The sequence below is a fragment of the Sphaerodactylus townsendi genome, linkage group LG09 (genome assembly GCF_021028975.2).
Source record: "Sphaerodactylus townsendi isolate TG3544 linkage group LG09, MPM_Stown_v2.3, whole genome shotgun sequence".
Classification (NCBI taxonomy): domain Eukaryota; kingdom Metazoa; phylum Chordata; class Lepidosauria; order Squamata; family Sphaerodactylidae; genus Sphaerodactylus; species Sphaerodactylus townsendi.
Window position 1 is genome coordinate 59,441,040 of NC_059433.1, and position 27,467 is coordinate 59,468,506.

At 41.3% G+C, this 27,467-nt stretch overlaps 2 protein-coding genes across 3 annotated transcripts in view; one reads left to right on the forward strand and one right to left on the reverse strand.

The window, feature by feature from the left end:
- Positions 1–23,302, reverse strand: part of PDE7A (phosphodiesterase 7A) — a 65,422-nt gene extending 42,120 nt beyond the window's left edge. The window contains exons 1-2 of one of the 2 annotated variants that reach the window (XM_048507749.1): positions 22,577–23,302; positions 4,840–4,900 (exon numbers count right to left, since the gene is read on the reverse strand). In XM_048507749.1, the coding sequence (XP_048363706.1) occupies positions 4,840–4,900; positions 22,577–22,714 (199 nt within the window). In that variant the 5' untranslated portion in view covers positions 22,715–23,302. The remainder of the gene's footprint in view (positions 1–4,839; positions 4,901–22,576) is intronic. The other variant, XM_048507750.1, reaches the window with a different exon arrangement.
- Positions 22,806–27,467, forward strand: part of DNAJC5B (DnaJ heat shock protein family (Hsp40) member C5 beta) — a 47,700-nt gene continuing 43,038 nt past the window's right edge. Inside the window, exon 1 of the mRNA XM_048507751.1 lies at positions 22,806–23,092. The gene's annotated coding sequence lies outside the window, so the exon portion shown is untranslated. The remainder of the gene's footprint in view (positions 23,093–27,467) is intronic.

Sequence of the window (27,467 nt, forward strand, 5' to 3'; positions counted from 1 at the left end):
ATATCTTCACTGAATAAAGGTACATATGTTATATATATAATACAGTGGATCAAACCAGCTGTTCCACTGGAAAAAGAAGTGAGAAAGGGTCCTTTAACAACCCAAAAAAGATGATGCTGGGGTCATGACACTGGGGCATGGACTAAAGGTGATGCTGGGGGCATGGACAAAACCATGAGACAGGGCCGCTGTAAGGAGGAGAGTAGATTGAAATTGAATGGAAAAGCTAGTCAGCTCCACCCCAATGTTAGCTTTTCAACCTGTGTAATATTCTGGTGGGTTTTTATTACTATGATATAAGAGTTTAATAGCACTGTATTATTGATCACCTGTTGATTTTGTGCTATGTTATCCATATGTACTATCACCTCGAGGAAGACATTAATGGAAACACATTAGGCAGTATAGTTGAATCAACAAGAACACTCCCTCAATTTGAGGTTCAGATCTCATTACTTCTCTGATTTAGAGATTCAATCTTCAAATAAATATGATGGGTTGGATCTATAACCAAGTAGAAAGAGGTTACATAAACTCATTCTCTACCCTGCCCTTACCAAATAAGCTCCAAGTGCACTCCAAAAATTCTGTGCTGAGTGTCAAGGGACCCTCAAATAAACTGCACTATGAGATGCAGTTGAACATAGAGAATCAGACAAAAATTGTGAGAGCAATTGTGAGAGCAGAACTTTACCTGAGATCTACTGCACTCATGCAAGTGAAAATAATTTCACTCAATTCTCCCCAGTTAAATGACAATGCAATTGACACTGTTGATGGGGGCTGACCCTCAGCACAAGATGTCTGGGGTAAATGGGAAGCTGCTTTGGAAACGGAAATGTGGGGGAGACTCTTCATATGAGTTTCTTCCATTGTAGTACCTCTGGCTCCAAGCCAGTGAGTTGGATCCAATGATCCAACCACACCAAAATGTGGACCTTCCTAATCTCCATCCACCCAGTGTCATTTTTTTTATTCCAGGAAAGTTGATTTCCAAAGCTATGAGACCCACATAAAGTCACATGAGTAAGTGGACTGCAGTGAGGAGGAAATGAACACCACCATTCTCTCTTCCCTTCCATTAACTGAGGGATAGTTGGATCCAATCCACTATGTCCATGTAAGTTTACTATACTCTACATACAGAGGCAGAGAAGGAGATGGAAGAGGCTAATACCCATTCCTAACTAAACTCCCAGTACAGGTGGCCAAAGAGAATGCACAGAATAAAGAGGGTTTTTTTATAAGCTGTAGTTTTTAAGCTACCTCTGCTTAAACTTTTACCGTATCTCATGATCCATGTGAATGAAGGGATGACATTGCAGAAGTTAAGAACACTGATAGGGCAGGGATTGTTGCTTTATGCTCTCTTTATTCCCTATCACTATCTTGACAATATTCAATTCTGTGAGCTCCATAGCCTGGATAAGAATTAAGAAGTTTAGAAAACTGAATTTTCCAAACCTACAACCAAAAATAATAACACTTCTACATACCGTATATACTCGTGTATAAGTCGACCCACATATAAGTCGAGGCACCTCATTTTACCACAAAAAACTGGGAAAAATTATTGACTCGTGTATAAGTCGAGGGTAAGAAATACACCAGCTACTGGTAAATTTCAAAGATAAAAATAGATACCAATAAAATTACATTAATTGAGGCATCAGTAGGTTAAATGTTTTTGAATATTTATTTCAAAGAAAAACAGTAAACTAGCTCTGTAAGTGGAAAAGAGGGTCAACAAAAACAATATGGTCTCAACAATAACTTTAAAAGTACAAAAACCTTAGCTCAACCAGCAACCAAGCTAAAACACAAGAGTTAAAATCTTTCAAAACTGGATTTTTGGTCAGGGGAAGAATGTTTATGTTAGCAGTACCAACATTTCAGAGTATCTTTAGGAGACCCTCCTGATGATACCATCCAGGTTTGGTGAAGTTTGGTTCAGGGGGTCCAAAGTTATGGATCCTCAAAATGTAGCCCCATCTACTATTAGCTCCCATAGGAAACAATGGGGGATGGGGCACGCCCTTTGGAGGTCCATAACTTTGGACCCCTAAACCAAACATCGCCAAACCTGGCTGGTATCAGCAAGAGATTATCCTGATGATACCATCCAGGTTTGGTGAAGTTTGGTTGAAGGGGTCCAAAGTTATGGACCCTCAAAATGTAGCCCCATCTACTATTAGCTCCCATTGGAAACAATGGGGAATGGGGCACACACTTTGGGGATCCATAACTTTGGACCCCCCAAACCAAACTTTACCAAACTTGGCTGGTATCATCAGGAGAGTCTCTTGAAAAATCCCTGAAATTTTGGTGCCGCTAGCCTAAAAACTGCACCCCAGGTGGCCGACAAAGTAAAAACCCTAAAATATTTTTTAAAATACACCTGACTCGCATATAAGTCGAGGGGGGCTTTTTCAGCTCAAAAAATGTGCTGAAAAATCCGACTTATATGCGAGTATATACGGTAAGTCTTAAGAATAGATATTCATTTCATGCATGGTAACCAAGGTGTTCAATTTGCAGGAGCTGACCCAAACATCTCCCCAAATCTCACGGACCCTGTTCAGTATGAGCCCGGCTACCTTCTATTCTGTGAGGTGAAACAGAGAGAAAGGGATTCTTTAACACCAGTGTGAACAACAACAGAATTTTGGCAATTCTCTTATGAACTTCAACCCAATTATTATATTTCACTAGGCTGGTGCTTTAGAATCAGCAGCTGCAATGCATTAGGAGACAACGCCAACATACTTGATCCCTGTTGACACTGCTGTTCATCCTGTCATTAGGAACAGCAAAAAGCCCCTTGCTTGAACCTCAGCACATTCAGTAATAAAAGCCGATGTTACTTTCAGTTCAAGCCAGTGCTCAATTCAAAACATAGCCCCCACAGAAGATAGGTTACTGCCAAGGGATTTAATATATTTGGTACCCCTTACAATCAATTGCCAATTTAGATATTACTTTAGCTTAAGAACATTCAGATGCTATTTCTTCCTCTACCATACATGGTAAGGTATTATTTCAGGCTAAATTGGAGGGGTAGGGGGGAGAGGGTTGCCTCACCTGGCTCATGGACCTGATAAGCCCTCTTAAGAGGCCAGATCCAGCCCCCAGTTCATATGATTGACACCCCTGGTATAGACTGTTACAAAACCTTATCCAATTTCTCAAAGACTGTTACCTGCATTAAATACTAACCTTGGACTTTTCTCTGACTTACAATTTCATTTTGCTAGACAGAAGACTAAGCAACTAAGTTCTTTATCATATATAATCCTGGAAAAATGAAAGATCATTTAAAAAATGAAACTAGGCCTAACTAAACACTGGCAATTCAGATATGTAAATGTTTTAATATCCATTTACTTTGAAGTACTAATATTTATTTATTTACTTATTTTTTCGATTTATAGACCGTCCCATCCCCAATTACATGATTAATCAAATGTTTCAATGACAAAGTTCTGTTTTTAAAAGGAGAGTACTACAGAAACTAACATCCAGAAGCTGCAACGTCAAGAATGGAAATATTAGCTACTTTTTCAGACTCTACCACTGCAGATATCAAGGGAATACAAAAAGCCTACTCTGACATTTCTTCTTAAGAAAAAAAATGAACAGAAGGCCAGGGGTTGCAATGCAGTGGAGAACTAGCCGGAACTACTAAAGTTTTCAAGTTCGGTAAACAGGGTGCTACTCTAAAGTAGGGGTATATAGTGAGATGGGAGCCAATTTGAATGGAAGAGACAACACAGAAACATGGATGTCAATATAAGTACAAGAATAAGTTTATATACTCTGGAGAGGAAAGACAGTGACAAGCAGCGCACAACTTGAATAACATTCCTCATCATTTAGCACCATCTATTTGCCACATGGGACAGATCTGCTTTTCACACTGGATAGGAAATATTACAATAGACCCAACAGCTCTACTTAAACTAATGGTAATCAGATAAAGGACAAGGATCCACGAGTAGCAAATAGGAGTGTTACAGACGGAGCTTCATGATCTGCTATTGTTAGGAACCTTCAATATCGAGAGTAATTTTATTTCAGGATTTAACAGTCTTCAAGGCAAAAATCGGTCAACAGATCTATTAATATGAGCTGCGGCCAAGCAAAAAATTTTACAGGTAAAGATTACATTGTTTCTGAATCTGTTTAACGTTTTGTGAAAAGAAATTGAAATAATTTTGACACTGAAACTCCTCTCACTCATTTCTTCCTTTTGTGGCCACACTATTTCAAAATTGCTGGCACAGGATACTATTTAGTTTATGGCTTAAGCCGAAACTTTCCTGTACAAATATTTGCTCATATGAGTCACTCAGATTCTCTAAACAAAACAAATTCTTAATCTCATATGTACAAAGTTTGTTATAATCATTGTGCGTTCAAAGAGGTAGGAAGCACACCGAAACCCAGGCTAACTGTTAAAGTAAGAAGAAGTTGAGTTTTTCAGCTTTTATTTGTGCCTCATATTTAAAGTGCCAATAACATTTAATGGTAGCATCTGCATCTACTTCCTGTTAAGTATGAGTTACTGGGGAGCCTGAAATCTTCTGTTTTTTACTATCTCATTATGATCTTGTTCAGGGTCTTACCCTGTGAAGAACTTATTTACAACTACCAAAATAAACAGAGCCAAACCAACAATGAACAACAAAACAATTATTGAAAGCAGTGGAATAGAGAAGAATAAAAAAAGAAGAAAGGTACTAAACTGCAGTATTTGCAATTACAAGTGCACATCCACAGTTTTGACAGCAAATAGTCACATATATAAAACTGGATGTTGCAGCCAGTGACCACACTTACCTAGCATGCGAATGTACAATGCAGTTTGATCAGAACTGTCATAAGAAATCGCCCCGCGTCTCTGAAAGAAAAAGAAAAAGATGTATTTAGGTTTATGAAGATCGTCTCAATCTCCACTTCTACCTGAAAGACACTGCCTTCATTTCTATTCTTTGTTCTAACATGATATGCGTTCCGGAAGTCTCTCAACCAGATTTTACAAAACCCTTCTAACTTCATCTTCTTATAAAAATGTATCTACAAGGAAACTATTTTGCAAGACACAGAACACTTATTCATTTGTGCTCCCCAAATCAATCAAGATAAGCCACACAGATCTAGTGCAGATAATTACATAACATATCCTATAACGGCAGTTGAGGAAGTGGGCTATCATATTGCACGAACTCACCTCCTAGGCTTAAATCGCCATATTCATCACTTGCTAGGGTGAAACACCCTACCAGGGTTAATCATTTTGATTTACAATTACCATGGTTAACGCCAATGTTGATGTAGTCTGTAACTATAGTGAAGCAAGGTTACTATGGAAAGGTTACGCTATGGTTACATTATGGTAAGGAAACACAATTCAGTTGCTCCATCTTTTCGATGAAATCTTACCAGAGTTATACACAACCCCTCCCCATACACAAATATACTCCAAAATCAAAGCATTCAGAACCTAATTTTCTCTTAAATGTGCCCAAAGAACCTAGGTACCTATGACCCAGATTAACCTCATCTGCCTGATCTTGTAAACTAAGCATAGTTGGTTCTGGTTAATATTCGGATGGGAGACTACCAGGGTTGCTATGCAGAGGAAGGTAATGGCAAACTACTTCTGAAAGTCCCTTGCCTTGCAAATCCTACAGGATCAATGTAAGTTTGCTAGAACTTGACCATACCTCACACACAACACCCCATCTGATTGGTAAGAAAGCATGAACAATTAGCAAGAATTCCTGTATGAAAAACAGAAGAAAGAAGGTGAACATACTGAAAATGCAAGAAAACAGTGCTCATAAAGATGAACACAATGCTGACAGGGACAAAAAATAATGACTTTATGCTGAAAGTAATTATGAACAACCGTATTTACAATGCATTAGTAACCTAATCTGTTTAAACACTTTACTTCAGACAAACTGGCTTCTACTGTATTTTCAAGCATTTGTGGTGAGTTTATGATGATGAGAATGGCCCTCTAAATTGCTGGAATGTTAGAAATTTGACGAGAATATTATAGTGAACTGTATTAGAGAGCTTTCTAGTTCAGGCGGTTGTGGGTTTTCTGGGCTGTGTGGCAATGGTCTGGTGATCTTAGATCCTAATGTTTTACCCACATCTGTGGCTGGCATCTTCAGAGGCATGTCACAGTAAGATCTCTTTCTCTCCATGGTGGGTGAAACATTAGCAGTTAAAACCACCAGACCATGGTCACAAAGCCCAGAAAACCCACAAGCCAGTTGATTCCTGCTGTGAAAGCTTTCTAGTTCACTTCCCAAATACCTTTGAACCACTTTCTTTACTTCCACTCATTGTTCCTTCATCTCTGAATTGCCTAGAACTTCTGCTGAACAAATTCCTGAACTGCCTTAATTATCCTCTCTATTTAACTGCTACACAGCCCTCTGTCTACATTTGGAAGTCACAAAAATTCTCCAGGGCTCCAGACTTCATGTTCCCATAGCCTGAACTCTAGTTTTAGTTGTGTTTCAAGGAAGTAGCTATTTTGATTTTCATTTTGGATCCTTGGATTCAAAGTCTGTTAAATAGTCTGACTCTCTCCTTAGCATGAAGTCTGCCTATTACTCGCAAGTGAACAAATCCCAGATTAAACATGGAGACAGGGATAATGACTGATGCACCAAAAGAACAGTTTCTCAAACAGGTTAACAGTGACAGTTTTTCCGCAATTTGCAGAAATAAAATGTATTTGGAATGCTTTTCTCCCAGATAAAAGACTGCATGTTCTTAACAGTCAACAGTAACAGAGGACACCAACTTCCCTTCTATTTTATTTTTTTCCCATGTCTGCCAACAAAGTAATTTAAGAGGAAAAAAGTATACAGGCACAAAAGTATAGGATAAAGACTATTTTTAAAGTTATTTTTCTAAAGAGAGCAAAGGAACTTCCAAGCCAGCCTGTGAATGATTATCCAAAAGATGTGTATATGAGACTTTCATACAGCTCTCAAATTGTCAACTTTTCTTTAATTCTGAAAACCCCCATTCAAAGTACTATTTTACATATTGTATAACTGTTTAATATTAATAAAAGAGGCTACAGATTTCTATTACCTTAATATCATCCTTTGCAAATACACAAAACAAGTGTCTCCATGTTACAAGCATTGATACTACGATAATTAAGAGAACTTCAATATACCTATGAACATTATGAAATGACACATGCAATAGATATGGAGTAGGTTTCACAACACAGCTCTATATATTATCTGCAATAGAATATGAGATCATCCAACTACCAACTAAAAGGAACTCCAATACACTAGCACAAGTCAAAGCCAAAGAACTTAGTGTACTTCCTTATTTTGTGAGTATTATATGCTATCAAATCACTTTCAGCTTATCATGACCCCATGAATTAGTGACCTTCAAACTATCTTATTGTCAACAGCCTTGCTCAGGCCTTGCAAGCTGAAGGTCGTGACTTCTTTTATTCAGTTAATCCATCTCATGTTGGGTGTTCCTCTTTTCCTGCTACCTTCAGAATTTTCCTAAAATTATTGTCTTTTCCAATGAGTCTTGTCTTCTCATAACGTGACCAAAGTACCTCAAATTTGGTCATATTTAACTTCCAGAGAGAATTCAGGCTTGATCTGAAATAGAACCCACATATTTGTCTTCTTGGAGGTCCACAGTAACCATAAAACTCTCCTCCAACACACATTTCAAGTTAATCACTTTTCTTCTGGTTAGCTTTCTTCTCTGTCCAACTTTCAAACCCATACATAGTAACGTAGAATACTATGGTATGAATTATTTTGATCTTGGCTACCAGCAACATGTCTTTACACTTAAGGATCTCTTCTAGTTCCTTCATGGATGATCTTTGTAAGCTCAATCTCCTTCAGATTTCTTGGTTGCAGTCTCCCTTTTGGGTGGTAACAGAACCAAGGAACAGATATCTTGAACAATTTCAGTTTCTTCATCAACATTAAAACTGTGTAATTCCCAGTAGTTATTACTATTGTCTTCTTGCAGTTCAACTGTAATCTTGATTTGACATTTTCTGCTTTGTTCTGCATAGGCCTATTATATTCATCTTGACAAGAAACTACATATAACACCAAATTGAAGTTCTAACTATTGTACTGCAGTAATACATTCTGAAAGCTGGTGGTTCTCAAACTGTAGTTCTGGCCCATAAAGTGGGTCATGACGTCAGCAGGGAGGAAAGAGGAAGCTACAGAAGGCATGATGGCAAATTGAACAATGTAAAAAATGGCCATGAAATAAAACCAGCTGCTTATTAATGCTATATATTGATGCCAAAAATGAAGCAAAGAAACTAAACACCTATTCTGGGTCAATTGATATAATATTCTTGCATATTATACTGGAGAGAGAAACTGAGAATGGAGTTACTTTTCAAGTGTTCTAGAAAGTACAAGATGTCTGGAAGTAGGATGTGCTTCAACAAGGTTGAGAACTACTGCTGAAAGGTATCTAGTGTTTCAATATATTACAATCCAAAAGAATATAGTACCAAGAATATAGTACCAGAATAAAAATGACACTTCTATAATAAAATATGGAGGCAAAAAGATTTACTACTGCCAAGTAATTTTGCTCCTCTTCTCCTCCATGAACCCGTTTTCTTTTCTTACCACTATGCTTTGGCAACTGGGTGGGGACAGAAAGAGCAGGAGGAAGTATTGTTCTGGTACTTTACTACATGTGGTTGGCTCTGGAAACAAAACTTACCAATATCATGAAGTACTAACGTGGACTATCAGTTTAGAGAAGTCAGTACAGCAGCAACAGAAACTAGCTATAGTTAGACTTCTGATGTCTTATTAAATAGAGCACAACTAATCCATTGTTTTAGACTACTGAATGCCAGATATCCTGTTTCCCTGAATATAAGACATTCCCAGAAAATAAGACGTAGTAGAGGTTTTGCTGAAGTGCGAATATAAGGCATCCCCCGAAAGTAAGACGTAGCAAAGTTTTTGTTTGGAAGCATGCCCGACGAACAGAACACAGAAAAATAAGACATCCCCTGAAAGTAAGACATAGCACATTTTTGGGAGCAAAAATTAATATAAGACACTGTCTTATTTTCGGGGAAGCACGGAAGTCTATCCTATTTTGAACTTCACATAAAAGGAGTTCTTTTCCTAGATTGCTCTACCTGTAATATACTATTATAAACATACTGCAACACATTTCAAAGATCTAGTCCACATTCAATCCCTATTAATATTATCAAGCTCTAATTTTAGTTGCCTCTGAGCTCAGTTCATCTGGATTCAACTCTATCACTTTCTTCAGTTTCTATTCCAACATAATCCTAAATTCCTTTATGCCCCAATTATGAACAAGACTCTTATTAGGCTAGTGTTCTTGACCTTTAAATTCATTACCCATCATCAAGTACAACAATATCATCACCAAATGTCCCCAAAGCAACACATTTAAAAAATAGGACCTAAAAGCAGAACTCTAGACAAGGCAAACTTTGGCCAGGGGAGGGTGTTAGGTTTCATCTGTCTTATGATCAACCATAGGGTTTTTAAGGCAAGAGAGGTTCAGAGGTAGTCAGCCATTGCCTCCCTCTGTGTAAGTGACCCTGGTATTAATTCGCAGTCTCCCATCCAAATACTGACCAATGCCAACCCTGCTTAGCTTCTGACAACTACTTAGTTTCAGATAGCCTGGGCTATTCAGGTCAGACCACAGCAACTTCACATATTTATGATACATGAAGACATGTAAGAAATCTCAAAATTTTAATTGAGCACAACTGGTAGCTTTGGGAGAACCTAGTTTTACCTTGTTTTTGTTGGTTTTACCATGTCCCCTCTATTGTTCTTTGTTGGTATTACCATATCCCCTCTACTGTTCTTACTCTATTTATTATTATTATTATTATTATTATTATTATTATTATTATTATTATATTTCTAAACCGCCCTCCCCCGAAGGGCTCAGGGCGGTGAACAGATAGATAGAGCACAATAAAATCAGTAATCATTAAATAACGGCTCTATATACTTAAAACCAACCCCATTAAAATGCAGCGTTCTAACATCAGATATATCGATGGTGTCCTATTAAAACATCCCCTAACGGAAGAGGGGGAAGAAGAGAAGAGAAGAGAGACAGCAGGGTCCACAGATGTTAAGGGGGGGGCATCAGCGGCTGGACTCCCCAAAGGCCCGGTGGAACAACTCTGTCTTGCAGGCCCTGCGGAAATCATTAAGATCCCGCAGGGCCCGCATAGCTGGAGGTAGAGTGCTCCACCAGGCAGGGGCCAGAGCTGTAAAGGCTCTGGCCCGGGTGGAGGCCAGCCGCGTCATTGAGGGGCCAGGGATCACCAGTAGATTGGCATCTGCTGAACGCAGAGGTCGATTTGGGACATATGGGGCAAGACGGTCCCGTAGGTACGGAGGTCCCAGGCCGCGCAAGGCCTTAAAGGTCAATACCAACACCTTGAAGATGATTCGGAATTCAACCGGTAACCAGTGCAGGCGGCGCAACACAGGTGAAATATGATCTCTGGCGGCACCTCCTGTGAGCAGGCGGGCCGCCGCATTCTGGACCAGTTTTAATTTCCGAATAAGCCGCAAGGGAAGGCCTGCGTAGAGCAAGTTGCAATAGTCTAGCCTGGAGGTGACCGTTGCATGGATCACAGTAGCCAGATCCGTTTGGGAGAGGAAGGGGGCCAGCCGTCGGGCCTGGCGAAGATGAAAAAACGCAACCCAGGTTACATGGGCCACCTGGGTCTCCATTGAAAGAGACGAATCCAGGTGGACCCCCAGGCTACGGACGGAGGAGGCCGGTGCCAATGTAGCCCCCTCCCACACCGGTGGCTGGAAATCCCCAACCCCCCCCTCCCCGGCCCAGCCAGAGGATCTCCGTCTTCGATGGATTCAGTTTTAACCTGCTCTGCTTCAACCAACCAGCGACCGCCTCCAAACAATGCTGGAGAGCTACAGGGGCGATGACTGTTCCCCCCTCCATCAACAGAATGAGCTGAATGTCATCAGCATATTGATGACAGGTCAGCCCAAAGCTCCGTACCAACTGTGCAAGGGGTCGCATATAGATGTTAAATAACAGCGGGGACAATAGCACTCCCTGAGGTACACCACACTGAAGTGGGCACTTTCGGGAGGCTGAGTCCCCGCACCACACTTGCTGGGTCCGGTCCCGGAGAAACAAGGCAATCCACTGAAGGACAGTGCCTCGCTTTCCTGAGAAACGGCCAGGCGGTGGGTCAAAAGATCGTGATCGACCACATCAAACGCTGCGGTGAGATCTAACAACACCAGCAGCGCCAATCCGCCTTGGTCAAGTTGCATACGGAGCATGTCTGTGACGGCGACAAGAACAGTCTCCGTCCCATGCCCAGCACGGAAGCCGGACTGGAAGGGATCGAAGGCCGATGTGTCCTCCAGGAAACCCTGAAGCTGCTCCAACACCACTCTCTCAATTACCTTCCCCAGAAACAAAAGATTCGAAACGGGGCGGTAATTGGCCAGATCACCAGGATCTAACGATGGTCTTTTCAAGAGTGGGCGGACCACTGCCTCCTTCAACCCACCCGGAAAAACTCCTTGCTCAAGGGAGCTATTGATAATATTCAACAGGTGGGGTAGTAGCTCCGCCCGGCATGCTTTAATAAGCCAGGAGGGGCACGGATCCAGAGGACAGGTAGTAGGTCTAACAGCAGCCAGGGCCCTGTCGACAGCGGCTTCAGAGAGCAGGGAAAACTGGGCCAGACAAGGGCCAGAAGACGGCAAGGGAGCCTCCAGTTCACTTATTGTCTCTAAGGTGGAGGGAAGGTCCTGGCGGAGCGACGCGACTTTGTCTGCGAAAAAGCTCATAAATGCCTCACAGCTGATAGTCAATTGTTGATTTGTAGAGCCCTCAGACAATGAGGTGAGTGACCGAATAATACGAAATAATTGTGCTGGGTGAGAGCTAGCAGATGCAAGAGAAGAGGAGAAGAATGCCCTCTTCGCCTCTTTCGTTGCCATCTCATAGGCCTTCATAAACGTCCTATAAGATGTTCGCGCGGCTCCATCACGAGACTTCCTCCACACTCGCTCTAGCCGTCTGAGCTCTCGTTTCATGCAGCGTAGCTCCTCAGTATACCAAGGAGCCAGCTTTGACCGGGGGCGCAGAAGGCGCCGGGGAGCAACAACCTCGCTGGCATCGGAAAGGCGGGAGTTCCAGTCTTCCACCTGGCCATCAAGGGTGCCGGTAGGTTCAGGGTCCCGCAGAGCATTCAGGAAACCAATAGGATCCATAAGTCTCCGCGGGCAGGCATAAATCCGCCCGTCGCCTAGACAGGGATGTCGTGGCACGTCCATCCGGACCTTCAGGGCATAATGGTCAGACCATGGCACTCTATCTGTAGAGGATATGACCATATCAATCCCCGACCCGAAGACCAAGTCAAGTGTATGCCCAGCCTCATGAGTGGGGCCAGAACTTACCAAGGAGAGGCCCAGCGTCGCCATGGATGACACTAGGTCTGCAGCCGCCACACATGAGGCGGTGTCGACATGGACGTTGAAGTCCCCCAAGACTAATCACAAATTAATTTGTTGTCCTCTATTTGGAGGAGGTACTCTGGGAGAGTAATCTGGAATCCCATCCTCAGGATAGGATAAACAGCAAGGAACAACTCTCTCCGCTGACTGTCAGAAGCCACTGCAAGCAGGAAGAAAGGGCTGTCAAAAATCCTGAAGTTACAACTTCCTGCCCACTTGCCCCCAAAAGATCTGAATATCCTCCAGCTCCGCAAAGTTCCCTCAGGGGCCACATAGCTTCAAGAAGAATCAGTGCATTAGACTATGCATCCTCATTCTATTGAGCAAACTTTTCAAACCACATGGGCAGCTTCCTTTTAATTTATCAATTATCTCACACTTGTTATGATCTTATCCTGACAGCTACAGACTGCCACTGGCAAATCAAATTCAAATGATGTTTGGTTTCTGCTATTATTGCTACTGCCAACTTCACAATATTTTTCAACCAACCTATGGCATATCAGATTATCTTGGACCCTCAACAATAAATAGGGAAATTAGTAACCATGCCAGAACTATTGAGTATGTTGTCCATTTCCCAAACATTACCCATTTGATCCCTTTTAAAGAATTCAGTATCTTCTAGAAGTAGACTGATGATCATAAAAGTATAAATACTTAAGGCCACTGGGCATAGAAAGAAGTTAAAGAAAAAAATTAGCATATACCAATCGTACGCAAACAACATATAAGAAGCATCCCTTGCTAAACACACTTGCTACTCATATTTTTACCTTCTGTAAAACAATTGTAAATGTTAAATCAAAGGCAGAGTTTGCAAAGCTGTTACTAGACACATTAATTAACTATCATCTCCTGTCCCTGTCAGCAGCAAAAAAATGGAGGATAAACCTTTCAATTAAAAATGCAAAATTTCCAGATTTTTTGAAGAGAAAAAATTGGGGCAATGGAGTGAGATGCATGCAACACTTACTTTCATATCAAAAATGTGTTTACTGATTTAACAAAAAGAAATTCCTCAATTATAACAATCAGAATATAAAATTATACTATATGGCACATTTATAGAATTATGAGTTATACATACCCTCATTTTTATAAGAAAATTGCAAATATACCCAACACTTCAAAAGGAGTTAGACTGATGTTTCCTAAACTACCACAGAACATGTATCCTTAATTTAAAATGGCAAAAGTAGAAAAATTGTGTAATAAACAAAAGTGTATTTTTTGTCAGAAACTGTCAGATTCAGTCACAACAGGTAGGACAGCCAATATTAAGCCAAACGTTATCCTTAAAAATACTGACCTCTTTAATAATGTGTTAACATAGGATGTTAATTCTTGCTAAAATTATTAACATTTAAACAAAAAAAAGTATTAAACCATAGATTAAGACTGCAATCCAAAGTACAACAGAAACTAATGCCCAAAGTGCTACAGACTTACGACACTAAGTCATATGCATCTATGAAAGAAAAAGGAATTTCTCTTTCTTCCTTATGTCATCCCATTTGGATTGGGCTGCAAGAGTTTTTTCCCTCAGTTATCTTCCAAATGTCACATTTTTTCCACTAGAAAAACTAAGAAAACCTTCGGACTTTTTCATGCTGTACATCTGAAATGAGAGAATTTGCCATCAAGGGAGGGAAACGGGGGAGGGGGATGCCCTGTCCATTGGTCTTACTTTGCAGTTGCAGGCGGCCACAGAGTTATGGAAGTCTTCTCTGGCAGCCAACACTCCGGGCAGCAGGGCTGGCTTCTGAGCCGGGGCTGGCCATAGTCCAAGGACAATTCCCAATTCCAACTGTGCTTCCTCCCCCAGTGACCATAGCGCCGTGGTGGCGAACCTCTGGCACTCCAGATGTTATGGACTACAATTCCCATCACTCCGGGCTGATGGGAATTGTAGTCCATAACATCTGGAGTGCCAGAGGTTCGCCACCACTGCCATAGCTTCATGCCAGCTGCAGCTTGCCCCAGGCTCTTAGCCCATGCCACTGCCCTGTGTAACCAGGCCATCTCACCTGCCTCCATCAACCATCGCCCACCTGGAGCTTGGGGCTGACTTTCTGCTCCCAGCCATGTCACCTCATTGGCCTCTTCTCTGCCCCAGGCCTCTAGGTAAGCGTGGCTCCAAGGATGTGTTGCACTGTGACTTTCCACTTTCAGTCAGTCAAAACCATAATATGGGAAGCCATGATGTGGAAGAGATTACTGTATTTATCTGGGTTTTTTTTTTATTCACAGTCCTTTACACCTCTGCTTGAAATGTCAATACCCTCTGAAAACTGACTGCATTTTTCTTTAAGAGGGGCCACTGATGGGACTGCAGACAGAGGCAAGGAGACAGATGAAACACCAGTAATTTTCACTTGCGCAGTGGGAGCTTGGATCCAAGCCATTATTTAGAGTGCATTATTTTTTATATTAGTATTAAAGAATTTTAGGTAAGAATATCGCATTTAAATGCTATTCTAATGGCATATAATTTTATAAGTTACGTGCTGTTTTATGCATTAACAGGAAATTATCTCTAAGTTGCTTTCTGAACAAATGTAAGAGAAAGCTCTAAAAGCTTAATACAAACCCTGCTTTAAAAATTAATGATTTAAATTGTTTCGGGGAGGAAGTCGTAAGTTCCTGCCAAACACAGATTTCAATCCCATTAAGAAGCTAGTTTATTAAAAAGCAAATCTCTAATGAGACTAATAATGCACTGTAGCCATTGTAATACCCGTAGCATCCTAACGAAGACACTATGCATTATTTTAGTACTTAAAAATGAAAACTGCTTTCTTTCACAACATTTTCAAGTACTACCGGATCTCCACTCCATGTTCTAAGCTTAACCAACCAAAGATTAGTGCTCACTTCAGTTAAGGTTAACTACCGCGCTTTGGCCTTTATCATCACTAGGTCCCAGAAGGAGATGGAAAATAACTTGCTGCTAGTGATTTGGGGCAGGGGGCAATACCTGCTGCGTTAAAATGATATAACTCTAAAATATCTATTTCGTCTTTTATCCCTTTTAGAAAGATTTCAGTCTAAATTTCTCAAAGCAATCCTTCAGATGCTGCCCAGAACGTCCAATGCAACCCTACACCTGGAAACGGGCATACTGAGAATAGACAGAAATTCTTTTACTATCAGTCTACCAATGGCTTAGAATCTATCTTAATGCTAAGAGTCTGTTAGCATTAATTGCACAATATTCTTTACAGGAGCTAGATCACAGGTGTCGAACTCGCGGCCCTGTCATGCTGGCAGGGGATGATGGGAACTGTAGTCCATAACATCTGGAGGGCCTATGAGCTAGATGGATGAAAACAGTACATCTTGGACTAACAAAAATGGGACATCAACTAATAATCTTCAGTCAATAAACGTGATACAAGCAAAAAGCCTTATTAAACAGAGACTTAAAGATGTTGAATGTCAACAAGATTTAACGAAAGTCCCGGATTTAAGCAGCCCTGAGACAAGGAGATACATTATGTCTCCAGCAACTTATTTAGTAAATTTAGACTCAGTCTATCAGAAGGGTTTTTATTCTGGCCTGGTGTTCAGCATTACAATCAGCAGTGATAGATGGTCGATATGGGAGAATACCTTTAGCTGAAAGATTATGTGCATGCTCTTTGGGAGAGGCAGAAACCATGAGCCATATATTTTTTCGATGTCCTTTTCATAATGAAATAAGAACAAAGATTATTCAACCTCTTATTAATATATTGTTGAAGGCTTTCACGGCCAGATTCAACTGGTTCTGGTGGGTTTTCCAGGCTGTGTGGCTATGGTCTGTTTCACTCTGTGTCTAAGTGAGAAGGGAAAGTTTAGTGTGGTATATTGTCCATGTCCCAGGGTGGGGAACCAATCATTAACTGTTTGGGTGGGACTTGCTATGCAAAGGTGTGGTTGAGTGCATTGTATTGCGGGTGGGGTTATCAGTCCATTTTTTAAGTACTGGGAGCCAGGCTTTGCTAATTTTTAACATCTCTTCTTTCTTATTGAAATTGTCCTGGTGTTTGTGAATTTCAATGGCCTCCCTGTGCAGTCTGACACCTTTGCATAGCAAGTTGCACCCAAACACTTAATGATTGGTTCCCCACCCTGGGACATGGACAATATACCACACTAAACTTTCCCTTCTCACTTAGACACAGTGTGAAACAAACTTTCCTCTGTGATACACCTCTGAAGATACCAGCCACAGATGCAGGCGAAACGTTAGGAACAAAATCCACCAGACCACGGCCACACAGCCCGGAAAACCCACCAAAACCACTCTTATTAATACATTTCCTTTTTGTTCCCAGGAAATTTATTTAGAAAAAGTGTTAAGAGGACAGTGATAATTATATCAGTGATGTATGCAATGGTCACTTCTAGACGTAACTGCTGTAACTCTATACTGGCCTTCCTTTATCCCTGATTTGGCATTTGAATCCCTGGTCCAACATGTGGCGGCTAGGCTCCTGGCAGGTATACCATCATGGAAGCACCAGGTCTCCGCTCGCCACACTGGCTTCCAGTTGAGTTCCGAGTCAAGTTTAAGGTGTTGGTTTAAAGGCCATCAGAGGGCTGGGACCATCATATCTTAGGAACCGCATCTCCTCGTACTGCCCAAACCGGACTCTCTGTTCTTCGGAAGCCAATCTTCTGGTGGTCCCTAGTCTCGGAAATAGTTCTGGCCACAACTAGGGCCAGGACCCTACTTGGTGGAATGCTTTACCATCTTCCATCAGGGTCCTGCGGGATCTGGAAGAGTTCCGCAGGGCCTATAAAACTGAATTATTTCACCAAGCATTTGGTTGAGGCCAGCCTTTCCGGTTGTCATCTGTATTATCGCCAGATTCTCCTAGGAGGGTGGGAATATATGAGGATTTTTTACAGTTGCATGTTTTTAGTCTGTTTTATTGTGTGCTTTGAGCTCAATAGTTGTAATTTTATTGATTTAGTTAGTAACATTTTATATTGTATGAATGTTGTAAGCCGCTCTGAGAAGTTTTGGAAGAGCGACGTATCAAATAAATAAATAAGTATATAGTAATAATAATAATATATCCAAGCAATTAGCATTATTTTGTGCTTATATTGTTAAACATTATAAACAATTCAGATGAACCAATTCAGATCTCATATGTAGTTGCTTGGTTAATAGTTTTTTTAATTAATTGGTATTTTATATAGAAGATTCTATTATTGTTTTAAAGACGATGTAGATTTTTATTAGCAACTTTAAGTCTTATTTAATTAATTGTTGGCATTTGGTCTATGGCTGTAAATAAACGACGACGGTGATGAAACTTCAGACTATTCCATTAAAGATCCTTACTAAATAACATTGGTGGTAACCCAGAGCCTTATGGCACCCCATAGGTAAGCTCAAAAGAGAATGATATTTTTTGAAAAATCAAACTGTTCCCAAAAGAAAAGACTGGTATCTTATTTGTTACTCCCCATTAATAAATTATCTGCCATCTGTTCCTTCTAGGAAACTGAAAGTTACTAGAAAAACCTTCTGGCTATCTAGGAAAACTGTTAGAAGTTAACTTCGGAGTATCAGGACAAATAGAATTTTTTTATTACTAGCCTAGTTCAAACTCTGGTTCTAATCCTATTAGCAAGTTTCATGTGCACTAAATAGTGCAAGAAAAAACATTGCAATTGTATAAATGAAGTTTTATCAAAAGAGGAAGCATGTTCTATGGCACAGACTCTCTCTCTTTCACACATGGAACTCATTCCAACCCAATGTTTTCTAATCTACAGCCACAGAAGATTAAGAGATCCTGAAGGTTCACGTACTCATTTCACTACCAGTCTGTTTTCTCTCAAGTAAATTCCACCCTCTCTCTTCCCAGCTTAGCCATGGTGCAGTATTACTTCTGCACCAATGCTAATCTCACTAAGCTTTGGCTTCAAGCCAGTCAGTGTAGTCTTCACGCTACTAGGTTAATACTGGAAAATGAATACGGAATGTGCATAGGGGAGAAGCAGAGGGTGTGTATGACACAAGAGACACTCCCTGCTCTTAACCATGGTCTATAAGGTTCGGCATAGCTTGGTCTCATTTATACTGTTCTACATTAAGAGAAACAGATACAACCAGTAACAGTTAGATTTACATTTTTGTTTTGAATCTAATTTAAAAACTGCATCTTTATTTGACCCTAGGCTTGCCTAGTGTTTCACATGCACAGATACAAACCATGAAGCCAGTTTCAGAAGAAGCTGCAGGTGGCAACTCTAATTTTTTCCAACTATGTGCTGCAAAATAATTTGGTCTCTCAAACATGTTCCCCAAAATGTTAACAATAAAATAATCCCACATAAAGGCTGAATTATTACCTTGTAAATACTAATTCATTTCCAGGTTCATTTTTGTCCTTAGCAATATAACCCCTGCAATTTTTCAGCAAAATAAGCAGCAGCATAACAATTTATTGGCTTGACTCAGATATATCTCCTCAGTATGAAATTGTAAGCATATAAACACATGAAACTGCCTCACACCGTGTCCCACCACTGGTCTGTTGAGGTCAGCATTGTCTATCGATTGACCTCAGTTCCCCATGGTCTCAGGTAGAGATCTTTTACATTACCTGTTCCTTGATCCTTTTCTAACTCAAGGTACCAGGGAACGAACTGGAGATCTTCTGAATACAGAGCAAATGTTATCCTGTTCAACTAAGATCTCTGCCTCTATAGCACAATACAAGTTAATCAAAGTTTATCTACTGCAGACACTCAAAGTCATGCAGTGGTACTGGTCTTCACCATGTGTCCATGCTCAGACCCCCCAAGACTTCCTGCATGTATTGTAGCAATAGTATCTCAAGATTAGAAACACAAATCCGAACCGCTGCAAATGCTTTAAACCACTCTCAAAAAGCAAGGGGAGGAAAACAAAAAAATTAGAGAAATAAAAGAAGTCTATATTGCAGACTCTGTAAGTATGAATGTAACTTTAAGCCTCCATAATATTTGACAGAAAATTATCAGTTTAATTCAGTATCAAGGAACACAGAAGGAAAGAGACACAAAGGCAACATAACCCCTACAAGAATGAATTAGATACATACAAGTCATACCAGTGCAGTCAAAATGCAGAACACACCCTAGGTATGGTTGAAGCCATCTCATCTGACCCAACCTTATCACCTGCTAGATTCAAAGAAAGCCATTTCCCCTGTACGTTCCAATACTGTTATCAAAAGGCATCAGATTTGGAAACACAGATTAAATGGAGGGGAGGATTGCTACCAAAATGATAGTTGTGTTACTTAATACCCAAAAAACTAATAGGATAACCATGGCATAAGCGCTCTTGTTTCACCAGAACATAAAGTTTGTCTGCCAATAACACCTCACTTCTAATGAGGCACAGTAGTGAGTTGTTTATACCATTCTTGAAGTGGTATAAACTACAAAACACTTACTCAACCTGTCCAAAATACAATTTTATTTAAGGGATTAGACCCACGTGCCTTTGAAATGCATTGAAAATGTTGAAGATGCAAAAAACTACTGAAAAATGTCTAATTCTGACACCAGTATGGAACCAAAGACATTAACATCCCAATCCTAAGGGGGGTGAGACTCCTGTGGGTAGCACAGGGCTGTACCAATGCATTTGCCCACCCTGCTGGCATAAGGGGTACTGAAGCTGGCAGGGAGGCAACCTGGGAGGCGGGGAGGGGCTGTGTACCTCAGCAGCACCTGACCGGGAAGAGTGACCAGCCCTCAGAGCTGCGTCTGTGTCCAGGAGGATGCTAGCACAGCTGGAGCATTCCAGGGAGCGGAGCCTACTTTAGCCAGCTTCCACCAACTCTATATACTACAACAAATAAAAGAACTTCTACATGCAATTGTGACGCTGCAACAGAAACAAAACCTTAAATATGCATATGATGTTCACAGATGTGTATCTGAGGCTTAATAGCCAGAGCCTTATATCAATATGCATGATCAACATGGGTTATTTCACTGTATTATATTATTATAACCCTAAATGCACTTCCCAATCCAGCTAAAATCTATGAACAAATCACAGGCTAGGTCAGGAAATGCAGGTATAACTCATGTGTTCAAACCAAAGCTTGTGCATGCATCCAAGTACCACCTTACTGCTCAAAGATGCTTTAATAGGATAAATATTTGAATGTGCATTTTTGTTCTAATGAAACCTTTTTTTATCATTACTTCTTAATAATGGCTAGTTCTTTTTCATCATGGCTAGTTCTATGTTGAGGCTGCTAGGTTTCAAGCAAGCATATCTAACAGTCCCAACCTCTTTTTTTAATAACCAAACAAAATACAACACATTAGAAAGGAGACTGCACAGAGAAGCTCAGGTAGCAGGTACTTACTCTTTTCCCCACCTGCTATCTCTCTATTCCAAATAGTAAGCTGTTTTGCATGCAAGGTTTAAAATGTGCACTTAGCTACATTTTATGCCCTGCTAGAACAAAAAAAAACACACAATGGGAAGGGCCAATCTGGATCAGCAAAAGGGTTAATCATTCTCCCTCCAAATTACTTCACTTCCTCATAAGCCTTCTTTTTTATATAAAGGGAAAACGTCATGAGGATTATGTTACATGTTTGCTCATCATATATAATTACATGTTTCTGAGTGTTACTGTCCATTCCAAAAACATAGGAAAAATAAAATAAAACCTATTTTGACAGCTCTCATACATTGAGCCAACATTTCTTTTTCTTCTTCACAGTTAGTATTTCATAACCAACATATGCTGTAACGCATTCCCATGTGCCATTATTAAACACCAGAAAAACAAAACAAAACCTTGATTTTCTCTTCATCTACATAAAGGACCACCTACATAGGAACAACAGAGGAAAATTTCAGCACCTTAGAATATCTAAAACTGTTGATCACCCACTTTAGGAAACCCTTAGGCATCAAAAACATATAGTGGATTCTCTTATATTTTCATTTTGGGCATATGCCTTAAAATTCAGAGATTTGTTACCATTTGCAGGGAAATCTCAACAGGCTGCGTCAGGGCAATAACAGATGGGCAACCCAATTCTCAAAACATTTAAAGAGAAGAGAGCCAAAAACAGCAACGCAGTCTATTTTCCCACATCCCCTCACTTACCTACATTTATTATGGTTAAATCTGGTTACTGTTATCATTCATGCTGAGATCCTTTAATATATTATGAATTATGCATTATGACAAAGAAAAAAATATCACTGCAAATCTTTGGCAGTTCATCAACGTTCCAGTGGTTCGAAATGAATAAAAATCTGCAGAAGCGTACTTTGGTTCTTAGGTTAAGAAAAAAAAATTCCCCAAAAGATTTAGAAGTACATACAATTGAAATAACTGCTGTTCAAATTCGAATGGAAGTTTGCTAGTCAACCTTGAGCCAGTCAGATACTCTCATCCCAGTCTACCTCACAAGGTTGTTGTGAGGATAGAACAGAGAAGAGCACCACAATGTAAGCCCCTTTGGTTCCCCAAAGGAGAGAAAAGTGGTGTATAAATGACGTAAATATATAAATACTACTGACATTAAATAAAGCACTCTTGAAGACTAGAACTTGTGCCTGTAAATTAAGACAATAAAATTGCAGGTGTATACCCTTTGCCCTCATCCCACTCATTCTCCGCAGCAGTCTTGCACTGATGAGCATTTTGACAGCCATCAGATCACTCAAAGTACTCTAGCTTTCCTCGGAGTAACGTAACGTCAACGACAGGAGATCATCGAAAGGAATCTGTCGTCTTCTAAAGAATATGAGGCACCGACTCGCATCGCAGGCGAAAGTGTAAAGGAATCCAAAAGAGCCCTACAAAGAGCTGCCGCAGAGAGGCCAGCCGAGGGTTCTGCACGCATCTGTTTTGAACTCATCTAATTTGCAAGTTCTTTCTGGCGCTTCGTTCTCCTCCCTTCCTCTCCCCCCACCAAATTGCTGCATTATGGACGCCTGAGAAAAACGGGGGGGGGGGGGGGCGCCTCACCTGGGAAAGTTGCCTGGGGTTGGGGCAACCGAAGAGCGCGGAACTGGAGCTGAAGCTGATGGCCCCTCTGCGGCTGAGGACATGCTGCGGGACCGGCCTGTCCAGGGGCAGCACCGGCAGTTGGTAACATACTTCCATTGAAACGGAGGCAGCACCGCCGGCGCCACCTCGCCTCCGGGGCTGTCCGCAAAAGCCAGGCCGAGGCGAGGCCCGGCCCACCGCCCTCACCTGTCCCGGTACTGGGAAGGGGGCAAGATGGGCAGCGAGACCTCAAGCGCACCCCCGAGCCACCCCGCTCCACGGGCTCCGATGCAGGCTGGCTGAGAAGGAACGAAGTCTCGAGAAAGGAAACGGCTGCCGCGGAGGAGGAGGAAGAAAAAAAGGGAAGAAGAAGCGGCGAGTCTCGGCTCCGGGCTCCCCAGTCAGCTCCGCAGCCTCGACGGCCGCCTGCCGCCGCTCATTGGCATCCGCGAGCGGGCCCAGGTGGCTGCGAACTGCGGCGTCGGGCTGATTTGGGTGAGACACACACGCGTCCGCGCAGTCCCTCCCCTCCCTGTTCTCCCTCCCTCGGCTGCGGCAGACCCGCTATTGTCCGGCACGAGGCGCGGCCCCGCACGCAAGGGGCGGGGCCAGGTAGTGTCTTTTGGAGGCGCCGGAAGCGAAGAGAGAGAGGGGCAGGCAGAGAGCTGCGCGTGCAGGGGCTCCTCCTGCCTTCGAAGCCGCACTGTTCACACAGCGAGCGATGCTCGCCCCAAGAGGAGGCAGAGCCGGGCGAGCCTGCGCGCGGTGGGGACGGCGACGAGCCGTGCGTCGTTACGTCAGAGCCTCCTTCACTCATTCTTTCTCTTCACCGCGGCTGTTCGTTTGCCTCTCCCGAGCCTCTTTCTTTAACGGTCGCGCCAGCCAGAGTGCCTTTAGTTTTATGTTCCTTTCCCCCAGTAACTGGCGAGCAGGGCAGAGATTCTTTTACCCGCCTTCAGTTCTAGCCCTGTGAGGGAAAGGAGAGGGATGGGACACACGCGCGCGCTTTTGTCTCCTCGCCAGTCGTAGCCGTTTTCTCCTTTAAAAACCCGTCTGAAAATCTTTCCTGGTAGTAACTGTCGAGAGAGAGGCTGTTGCCCACCTCCTCCCAGACACACTCGCCTGGCGCCCTTTTTATTGTTCCTCAGGCGCCAGGTGAAAGCTCCTGTCCGCTTTTGACGGCGGGGTATAATTACTGTTCATCGTGGTATTTATCTTTTATGGAGGCTGACGGTTGATTTTAGTCTGTTGTATTTTACTCTTTAGACTAACTCTGCATGTTAACGAGCCCTTTGGTCGAAGGTTGGTGTATAAAGGGAGATATAGATATATATTCAATTCTGTACAGAAGCCACAGCACTCTGTGTGCTGGGGGTGTCAGAGAGGTTGTATGCCGATTGATTGCTTGGTAAATTTTCTCATAAGATTCTGCCTTGTAACTTTTCCTACATCTTATATGTACCCAAGATAGAAATATTCTTTGGGTGCTGTGTGGTTTCCGGGCTGTATGGCCGTGTTCTAGCAGCATTCTCTCCTGACGTTTCGCCTGCATCTGTGGCTGGCATCTTCAGAGGATCATGCCAGCCACAGATGCAGGCAAAACATCAGGAGAGAATGCTGCTAGAATACGGCCATACAGCCCGGAAACCACACAGCACCCAAGTGATTCCAGCCGTGAAAGCCTTCGACAATACATTAAAGATATTCTGTTGATGGGAGGTGATTATTCTTTAAAAGACTGGGATCACTGATTGACCAGAAAATATTGGAGAAAAGATATTTCTGTACAAACTACAAAAAAGCAATTGCTTTTGTCATTCTACTTTCAAATTTCTCAATAACTATTATCTGCTTTCAGCCTTGTATTGCAAAATGTCAGCCTTTTTTCACTATTTCAGTGTACCCTTGTGAGTCATAGGAACCAGTCTTGACTCATCTACTTTGGCGCCCAATTTGTTTCTGAATCCAATTCAAGATGCTGGTGCAGACCTGACTTAAGACCAGGATACCTTAAGTACTACCTACTCCTGTTCAAACCAACTTGATCACTACAATAATTTCTGATGCCCTCCCTTTGCTTTTTGAGGTTAACCCAAGAAAGGGCCTTCTCAGCCATGGCAATGAAATTATGGAACATCCTGCCTGGGGATATTCATCTGTCCCTTTCTTTCCACTAGTGGGTTAAGGAATTTTTAGGGTTTGGTATTCTTGCAATGATCCTTCCTTCATTAGAACATAAGAGCTCCGCTGTATCAGACCAGTAGTCCATCTGGTCTAGCATCCTGTCTCACAAGCGGCCAACCAGTTTTTCTGGAGGTCCAGCAACAGGGCATAGAAGCTGAGGCCTTCGCCTGATGTTGCCTCCTAGCGCTGCCACTAAATGTGGAGGTTGGTTCAGTCACCATGGCTAATAGTCACCCATCCTTCCTGTCCTGTATTTTAATTGCTGTACTTATGTTTTATTGATACATTTTAGTTTTGTTTTTAACTGATTCGTGCCCAAAAGAGAAGGGGCTTCCCAGTAAATGAAATTAAATTAAAATTTTGTTATTTATTATTTGGCAGAAGGGCAGAATGTAAGTTTCATAAATAAAACAATCGCACTGCAATATATTTCTGTTTTTTATGCCATTTTCTGACAGGCTCCTGAGAACCCTTGGAATTCCTAGAGGTATGTGGTTAATTATTAGGAATATCAAAGCTGCTAGCTTTGACATGCAGAAAGAGAGAACATTGATGAATCTGTGAGACCATGAAGTTCAAATAGGGCTGGATTCCGCACAGATTGTAGGGCCTACGATACCAGGCCTGCTGGCTGAAACTGTCACATTTCAATCTCTGGGTGGGAACTGATGCCCTAGATATTATATCTCACTCTTTTATTTGTTATTTGGGGAGTTTCTTCAAAAGCAATCCACTCCCATGCACAATGGAATTTGATAATATCTGCACAAGAAACAGAATGTTCCCAGTAGGTGGTCTAAAACTATGGACCACAATCCTACAGGAATCTTTAAAACCTCCAACCTTTTGCAATCCATTGTTTTTCAGAATAGGAGACCTTAAGAGGCAAGCAAACATGAGATCTCTAAAACAAGTCTGTAAGAAATAACATGCCTCTGGAGGGTGGATGAGTGAATTGGAGAAAAAAATATTCCCTCCCAATAGAGCTAGATCCATCATTTTTTCTTCATTAGGTAGTATCCAGTTCCTTGGCTTTTTGGTATATATTTACTGAGGAGTTACTGAGTCTAGCCATGGCATTAACAAACAGTTAATCAGAGTGACACAAATGCTGAATCACTAGTGTATTATGTATTGTTTTATACATTTTATACTGTTTTCTGCCAAAACTTTGTCCCCAGCACAGCTTAAATACAATCTAATGAAAATTAGTTCAGATCTTCATTAAAATAAAATTTTAAAGGTGCTTTTCACAGCAGGCACTATGTAAGAATATTTTCCTTCTCCTTTTGACCTGAAGGACAGCAGTTGCCAAATGGGAGAAGAAGGCTGGAGGTGCAGCGACATGCCAGCATGGTGCAAGGATGTCTGGCTGCTGCTTGTTCTTTCTTAAGATTGCAGTAAAATGTGTTAGTAGTGACTAACATGAAAGTCATGTGTCTTAATAGACTACGCAGTATCAGTGTACTATATACTAGGATTCCAGGAGGTGGAGGAGACATACACAAAAATGAAGCTTAGCAGCATGATGAAATCTCACACAAGTGAATGACAGAGCCAGTGCAGTAGTTGTCTCCCAGTAATTCATTGCCTTCTCTCCTGGCCAATTCTGTGAGAAAGACCCTCAGTCCCCAGTCATGTGTTCATATGGGCTTGCCTGCACACTGCAATGCCCTCATGCTGAAATTGGTCTCATCCCGGTGGGGTGTGTATAGAAAGGGCACCTGTATTGCACTCAGACAGTTTTTTCAAAGAATACTCACATGGTAGAATAGCATTATATACAACAAACTGGTAAAAAAAATCCCTGGTAGAAAGGACCCAAAGCACTAAACCCATGTCAGTTTATTTACTCCTTGTTTATCCTACCAAAACAATTACTCAGGTGGAGAGCCATGAGACAGAATTAAGGAGGAATAGTTGAATGAAATATGGAAGTACACTGTATTGCTGAAAGAAGGCCAGTTAGAAAAATGTGAGAAGACATGGTTAGAATTTTATGAAAGAATATTCTGGCTTGGATTTACTTGCCATGACAAAACAAAGTGGGGGTTGGATTTACTCTCAGCTGGACTTAAGTTTTCAAACAAAGTGTGGATTTTAATTAAAGTCTCTTTTTAGATTATATTGTGTGCATATGATATAAGGTAAAGAGGCAGAATGTAAGATAGTCATTTCTCGGGTGGATGTGAAGATGGAGGTAGACATATCTGAATAATGCTAATTAAGGGTGATTTTTTCATCTTTTTGAATATATGTTCATCTTATTTGTATGTGTATATGTATTCCTTTTGAAGAATTTAATAAATACTTTATACTTAAAGAATTGATTAAAGAATTCTTAATAAACAATTTAATGAAGAATTTATATATATATATTAAAAAGGAAAGATACAAAATTGCACAATAGGAGACACAAGGGTATTTTAAAAAATAGAATAACAATTCACTCACTCAAATCTCCAGATAATGTTTCCCTGTAATTTGAGAGTATTGTAATGAGGCAGCAGGCTGCTTCAGCTGCTCAAAGCCCTCTTCTCCACCCCTCTTCATTTACCAGTCCTTGCCAAGGCTGTGCCTATCACTTTGTATCTGCTGTATCAAACACAAGTCTGCCTATGTAGGGGAAAAGGGGAGGCAAAGTTGATTGCAGCAGCAATATATTTCAAGTAATAACTGTGATTAA